This window comes from Protobothrops mucrosquamatus, unplaced genomic scaffold (assembly GCF_001527695.2).
Source record: "Protobothrops mucrosquamatus isolate PMUCROS unplaced genomic scaffold, P.Mucros_1.0 scaffold346, whole genome shotgun sequence".
Lineage (NCBI taxonomy): Eukaryota > Metazoa > Chordata > Lepidosauria > Squamata > Viperidae > Protobothrops > Protobothrops mucrosquamatus.
In genome coordinates this window covers 70,800-78,563 of record NW_015386683.1, presented here as the reverse complement: position 1 = coordinate 78,563, position 7,764 = coordinate 70,800, and the positions used below count along the sequence as shown (strand labels likewise).

Genomic DNA, 7,764 nt, shown 5'->3' with positions numbered 1-7,764 from the left:
TATGTATTATTGATCATTGTTTTCCTTATCTAAAAAAAGTTTTCGGTTGCAAGATATAATTTTAAAGAAGTATAGAATGAAGTCACTTTCATTCAGCGCTGAACCAGCAGTATCCGAAACAGAGCTGCAACATTACAAGGTTTGGAAAGTCAGGCCTGGGTAAACGTCCCTTTTCCCCCTCCCTTTTCTGCAACACAATGCGGTTTGTAGTTAAGACAATATTACAGAGTCCTGATATTCAAAAACATTCATCAACTGGGACATAACTATTCCACAGAAAGAATAGAGTGCATGAAAAAAAAAAGAATCCCGTCTAGCCTTTATGCAGCGCAAGAAAACGCTGAGCGCAAAAGAAGACCGACTTAATCACTGCCCCTTCCCTGGCCTCCATGGCTCCACTGTTGGGCCCACCTATCCCTTCCTTTCCTTCCCTCGCCAACCATAATAACGGTTGCTATGGCGAACCGCCTTTGCCCTCCGACCAGCTCTCTCAGTCTGAGCTATGCACTAGGAAGAGGGTAGGGTGCTGAAGAAAGTCAATCATCAGAGAGGTGTCTTGTTATTGGCGAATGTTTTGATCACGTGCTGGTTGAGCAGGCAGTATATAAACTCAGGGCGTGGAGGTGCCGTCCGCCATTTTGTCCAGTGGGGAGAAGTACAAGAGGTAGCACAATCAAGTCTTGGCGGGAAAGCAAGCGACGCCGATCGCGCTTAGGGAGCTGCAAGACGAAGTAGAAGAGGCAAAGAAGAAAAAGACTGGCAGCCGCTCGCGGGGAGTCTTTTACATTTCTGGCCAGGAAGCCGGTGAGGGAAAGGGTGGGTCGGCGTAGAAGGCCTCGCGGTTGCATTAGCGGACAAAGAGCCGCCGCCATTTTGTGTGATCGGAATAGCGTCAAAGATGCTGCGATCTAGCATTGATCGCATACCGTGGGAGAGAAGATGGACTAATGGGCTGTAGTTGTTTTTTTTTACTATACTCGCACCCGAGGCGAACGGGGAATAGTCAAAGGGAGACGGAAGGGAGCGGTTGTGAGGGAGTCTCGTAGCTTACGCTAAAAGCGGTTAAAGAAGAGCGCGCCATTTTCTACGTATGTTTTTCCTTGTGGATGAGCACGAGATTTATTTAATTGGTATGCTCTTCTGCTTACGAAAGGCTTTCCCCGAGTATGTGGTATATGTATTTTGCACAGCAGCAATTTAAAAAAAACCAAATGTAGCAAAATGGAAAAAGTCGCTGCTGGTTACCTTCCTGATTTTATATTGAGTTAGCTAATTTCTCCAAATTCAAATCATTTTCGGAATTCGACTCGCGTCAGAACAAGTTTCTTACATCAGAATATTTTTTTTTCGATTAAATTTGAACATTTATGAACTCGGAAGTTGATCGTTTACAACGATTTTTCAAAAAAATAAATAAATAGCGTTTATCGGTAATAATATCCTGTATGCCATTTGTAAGATGCTCTTGTTTGATAATCGGTACGAGGATTACGTTCCGTTATGATTGTCGGCTTTGCGCGTATTGATTACCATTTTTGCATGAATTTCAGAGATGCATCGCGATTCGTGTCCACTGGACTGCAAGGTTTATGTAGGAAACCTTGGGAACAATGGCAACAAAACTGAATTGGAGCGAGCTTTTGGCTACTATGGACCGCTGCGCAGCGTCTGGGTTGCTAGAAATCCCCCTGGTTTTGCTTTCGTTGAATTTGAAGATCCACGGGATGCTGCTGATGCAGTGAGAGAACTAGATGGGAGGTAAACTTCTCTATGATTTTTTGGGGGGAAACCTCCAAGTGAGCATTTTGATTTTAAAAAATAGAATGAATCGTAAAAAACGTGAAAATATTCCTTTAAAGCGATTTGAAGTGAAGGACCTCTTGCAGGTAGTTCTATGTACTGATCTACTGAAAATTAAAATAAAATCTACTGTAATTGTGTCAATTGTTAAGTTTGGGAAAGATTTTAATTTGACAGCAACTCAAAATAACATAAGTTTCTTCCATAAATTACCAGATTTTAGAAATACTGTGCACTTCTATCACTTGGTATTTTGATTTAGTATTTAAAAATTTAAGCATTCTTAATACTTAGGAATAATGACTCAGTCCAACCAAATTACTGGCAATTATGTTTGCATGTTAATTTCTTTAAATGTTAGTCTTTATATTGAAAACTTAAAAGTGAAATAAAATAACATTTTGGGTTCTTGTACTTGCGTTCTCCAATAATGAAATAGTTTGTGAGCATTAGGACAAAGTAAGTGAATAGATTGTCTTGCAAGATTCTGTGTTCAAATTTATCTGACCACTGACTATTGATAGGAATTGTCTAAAACCCTGGAAAACTCTCCTAGTATAGGAAACCGTATGAGCAAATGTCCTTAAGTTGACTTAAAACTACTAATACCAATCATGATCTTTCCCAGAACATTGTGTGGATGTCGGGTCAGGGTGGAACTGTCCAATGGTGAAAAACGCAGTCGGAACCGTGGCCCACCTCCCTCATGGGGTAGACGACCTCGAGATGACTATCGCAGGAGAAGTCCTCCACCTCGCCGCAGGTATCCAGGATGAAATAACTTTATTAATGATGTTGGCAGTATTACAAAATAGACGTTTCAAAACCTGCACTATCTATCAAATCACCAAATTCTAAAGCATTAAGCAGGTGTTAGAGGGATACACTTGTTGAGCACTGGCTTCTGTCCTTGGGTACCTGTACCAGTTGATAGTATCCTCTAACGTGGATTATCATCTTTTCTTCCATTCATCTAGTCACTTCTTTTTTCGTCCCAGTACAGCTTTTTTTTTTCTTGTTGATAAACATTACATACACAGCTTGGATTTTTTCCTTTGGCACAAGTGATACTAAGCAGGCAACTGTTTTATGGATTCTGAAACAGTAGTTACTCAGCTAAATTTCAACTGTAATAAGTGTTGAAATATTATTGCCTCACTTGAATTCTGCAGTTACGAATTCCCCAAACAAAGTGATTTTTACTTGGTAATGCATCTTCTGACCTGGACAATTGATGAAGTGTTAAATACTCACTTCAGTACTTTAAAACCTGATTTCTGCAAGGGCTGATCTCAACCTATTGCAGATGAAGTCCATACAAAATAATGAAACCTGTTCCCTTTCACTGTAGAACACAATAGGAGTATTTGTTAGCTGCTAGATGGTTGTACTGATGGCTTGTTTTTCATTTTTTTATGCTTTTTGGTCCATCTATTAATAAAAATGAACCCGTTACAGAGTCACCATCATGTCTCTTCTCACCACCCTCTGGGTCTGCATTAGCCAGTCAACTAGCCCTTTCAGCGTCATGTGACCAGCGCGCCCCATTCAGCTTGGCTGGTGTCGTTTCACATGACCCAGGCATGGCCAGTCGTCAGGTTGCACCGCCCTTTGGTTCCCGAGCATGCTGTTTCTCTCAGCCTTCTCTCCAACCTTAACCAAATCGGCAGCAGCCACCTCGACCGCCCACACATTCCCGGCCAATCAGCTCAGCTGTTTATTTACCAAATGTCTTCACAACAACTACAGCAGCAGCCTTCGGCTAACAAAAAAGCAGGAAAAATCCACAACACCCCCTTCGCCAACCAACTAAATACAACGCAACATCTGGCAAAACCTTTTCAGCAAATTCTTCTTGGCAGTCAGTCCGGCAGCCTCACCTCACCATTTCTAGCTTGTTGAAACCAAAAACTAGTAAGTTTTTCCTGCTTATACAGTTTACTGCTGGTTAAAATAAGGAGTAAGCGGCTTATAAGTAATTATTTTTCTCAATCAAAGGCTGGCTGTGCATAATTTCGTGGTAACATACATATGTTGCTTGAACAAAACTTTTAAGGGTGTTAAGGAATCTAATATAAATAACTAAGCTGCAGTATATTTGCATGTGAGTTGGGCAAACTTAATTGCTAACTAGTTTTCCTTGCAAAAAAACTGCCATCTCCTTTCACCTTTAAATTGTTTTACTAACTATTTCAGAACAATTATTTTTTGGGATAAACTGGGCAAGCTAAGATTCTTTAGACTAAACACACTATGACCTTTTAAAAATTTACATTCACAGATGCAGCTCTAATGTCATTGTCACTGTGTGCGTTAGTCTTTCACTTGGTACTCTGCCTTGCATGGGTTCCAAAACACTAGTTATGCCAATTTTGGAACTACCTGTGGGACTTTGATATAGTCTTTTAGGCAGTGGATTTTGTTGAGATGGAAGTGCTGCATTGGAGACAGGTTTGCTATGACATGGTATTAGTTAAAACAAACTCATGGCTGGAAACATGCTGATCACGCTGAGTCTTTTTAATGCCTGAATCTTTCCATTTTGCTGGACGATGGGTGCCATTTATCTTGGCACATTCACTGGGCCCAACAGTGACTTGACAAGTTGGGAATTACCTCACCTCAGTTGTGTTGAATTGATGAAAAGACTTACCTTTCTTTTTTGATTGTAGATCTCCACGGAGGAGGAGTTTTTCCCGTAGTCGCAGCAGGTAAATTGTTGAGGCTGATCATGCATTGCCAAACTATTTCACACATAGATCTAAAGAAACATTCCCTGTGTCATTAAAATGTTTCACAAATAAACAGATTTTGTAGAACTGGGAATGGGGAGTGTAATGCACTAATGGTCCATACACTAGATCAGTACTTCTCAACCACAACAACCTCATAATATGTGGACTTAAAATCCCAGAATTACCCAGGCAGTTTGGTTCTGGAATTCTGGGAGTTGAAGTCCACACACTTTGAAGTGGCCAAGGTTGAGAAACACTACAGAATGGAAGGACGTGGCTGAACATTATGTATAAAAATAAACTTTTAAAATGACCTTTTCTAATTTGTCAAGAGGGGCAAATTAATTTTGAATTAGATGGCTTCAGAATAAGATACCTTGCCAAAGATATATATTGAATTGTTAAATTTTTGCTGAGTAGTTTATTCACAGTTTATTCTGAAATCGTCCTTGACTTTTTCTGGTACTAACTTCAGATGGAATCTATTTGGGATTGCCAAGCATGAATCTGAAGCATTGATAGAGCTTAATATATATTACAGCTCTAAATCACTCTAGAAAACAGTTTATATGTATACATCAGCCACAAGTGTTAATTGAAAAGTATTTAATACAGTATTTCCATTTGAGATTGATAAACACTTCTAGAACCTGATTTTTGACGCAACTTACTTTATGATATTATTTTCTTTACAGGTCCCTTTCTAGAGATAGGAGGAGAGAGAGATCACTCTCGAGGGAGAGAAATCATAAGCCTTCCCGTTCATTTTCCAGATCTCGTAGGTAAGAATATATGGGTACATTCAAATACTAAAGTGATTAAAAATATGTTTTGTCCTTAAAAATCTCTTTACTCATATACAAGCCAAATTGAATATTCAAATATAAATGGTACAATATTTACATTATAATATTGAAATATATTTGGGAGTTCATTTATCATTGTTTAACTAAATCTTTTGTGTATACTTTAGCCGTTCCAGGTCAAATGACAGGAAATAGAACTTCAGGCAGAATGGTGTACAGGAAGTCACATTTTGGTCTGAAGACAGTATGTACAGAACGTTGTTTTGTTTAAGACCTGATAAAGCTTCGTGCATTTTAAAAATGTTTTAGCTGTCAAATTTTGTTTCTTTTGTAACAGGTGACATGTAACAGTTGTGAAAATTTATATGGTTTGGGACAGGTCATTCAAAGTGTAATAAACCTGTTCTACATTGTACCCTTAAGCATAAACTGTATAATGTTAGGCAGTTACCTTGCAGAGGACTACCAAACAAATCCTCAAAACACCTACAGCAGCAAATGTTCATAGTCTTCTGGGTCATATTCTAGAATCTGCAGAAGCTAAACTCAAAAATAAATTAACACATGGACTTGTAAATCATGAATATTTGCTATAATTGTGAATGGACAATCTCTGCAGCATGAAATGTGGAGGCTTAATTGGCCAGAATAAACTAATGGCAAACAAGAAGACTGAAAACTTGTAGCTAGCCTTTTTTCTAAATCTGAGTTCTGATTTATGCTAGAATTACATTTGTTGTGCAAAATGCAAATTAAATATTACACCTTTTTGTGTAGAGCACTACTGGTAAAACAGATTTTTAATGCAAATTAACTGTTGATTGGATAAGTACATATGTATAAGGGTACATTGTAGATAGAAATTTTCTTCATTGTGCATAAGTTGTCACTGTAAACTCTTTGAGATTAAAGTTTTTGTTACAAATCATTCTAAGTATTTAACTTTTGTATCTTGACAACCATTCGTGCAAAATAAAACATGTAAGTTGACTTAGGTATAGCTTAATTAAAATCTGTTGTTGATAGTTTGAAGGCACTAACTTCCAAGTAAACTCTAGTGCTGTTTGGCTTAGCATGCTGTCTTCCATTACTCTTGTATTTGAGTAATAAAGAATTCAAGCTTTAACATCAAAAGTTGGCTTTCTGCCCTGAAAGTAAAAATCATATACTTTCTTAACATTTGCAGAGCTTTAAAATTCCCCCTAAATATTGCATGCAATATTTATCCACATAAGCCTTTGATGGTTTGTGATTTGAATGCCTAAATATACATTAATCTTGTACCCAGATATTTATTGGTCTCATGCATTTAAATTAAATCCATTCCAGTGGAAATAAATCTGTTTTAATTTCCTCATATGGTTTTTAAAAATAATTTAAAGATCCTAAATGTTTAAATCTTTCTTAAACAGAAGATCTTCAAAGGGGGGCATCAAATAGGAACTTCATAAGACTTAATATACTCTGTCAAGTTATATCCGCCATAAAGCATTCCATGCACTGCTCACCTTTTAGTAGCCCATTGTGAAATAGCTGTTTTTAAACTATTTAAATTATTACCGTAGTTCAGAACTAATATTCAAATCATGTCATTTAAGAACATCTGAGAAGAATAAATTTGATCTTGCTTATTTTTCATATAGGTCTACTTCAAGCTTATAGACACTGAACATCTAGTTGAAAATAGGTAATGAGATTATTGTTTATTTAAGATTAATTGGTTGGTACCTAGCTGACATTGGCTGATTTTTGAAGAAAATCTACAGAACCTGGTTAGTACTTGGATGGGAGGCCAGCTGGTAATTCTAGGGTTTCAGGTTAGATACTGGCAGCCACCTTTTTGTGGTTACCAAGAACAATATGGTCGGTCCTTACAGTTATGTGAAAAAAAGGCAACCCTTGGCTTCCTTTTTGTAAAATAAATGATATTGTGCAATATGTCATGTGTTGAGGTTGTATTTACCTACTTTTTAAAAACTGCTAAGGACCCAATGATTTTTACTATGTCCTGATACGTAAAACCATAGAACTCAAAGAGGGCACTTGCTTTTTCACATGACTGTATAGTCAGTAAGAGTTGGAAGTCAATTCACCTAACCATGTAGTTAGGTTTATGTAATGAAGTAGCCCAAACACAAATGACCGGCCGTACTCAGCGTGTGGTCCTCAATGGAACCGCATCTACATGGAGGGAAGTATGTAGTGGGGGGCCCAGGGCTCTTCAACATCTTCATCAACGATTTGGATGAGGGGATAGATGGGGAAATAACCAAATTTGCAGACAACACCAAGCTAGCAGGAATAGCCAACACTCCAGAAGACAGGCTTAAGATACAGGAGGATCTGGACAGACTTGAACACTGGGCACTATCCAACAAAATGAAATTCAATGGTGAAAAAAGTAAGGTTCTACATTTAGGCAA

The 7,764-nt window shown here is 38.0% G+C and overlaps 1 protein-coding gene across 1 annotated transcript; it reads left to right on the top strand.

Moving 5' to 3' along the window:
• The first annotated feature begins 638 nt into the window (after window positions 1-638).
• On the top strand, window positions 639-6,680 carry SRSF3 (serine and arginine rich splicing factor 3). The gene is made up of 6 exons (XM_015815512.1): window positions 639-804; window positions 1,551-1,758; window positions 2,429-2,563; window positions 4,473-4,511; window positions 5,231-5,317; window positions 5,509-6,680. The coding sequence occupies exons 2-6, from the start codon at window positions 1,553-1,555 to the stop codon at window positions 5,534-5,536; spliced, it is 495 nt and encodes a 164-aa protein (XP_015670998.1). The 5' UTR covers window positions 639-804; window positions 1,551-1,552; the 3' UTR covers window positions 5,537-6,680.
• The last annotated feature ends 1,084 nt before the right edge of the window (window positions 6,681-7,764 follow it).

Excerpts from the sequence above, each read along its gene's own strand:
- SRSF3 (XM_015815512.1), top strand. The coding sequence starts at position 1,553 with ATGCATCGCGATTCGTGTCCACTGGACTGCAAGGTTTATGTAGGAAAC. Across the intron at positions 1,759-2,428 it reads GTGAGAGAACTAGATGGGAG|AACATTGTGTGGATGTCGGG; the intron begins GTAAACTTCTCT and ends GATCTTTCCCAG. Across the intron at positions 4,512-5,230 it reads TTTTCCCGTAGTCGCAGCAG|GTCCCTTTCTAGAGATAGGA; the intron begins GTAAATTGTTGA and ends TTTTCTTTACAG.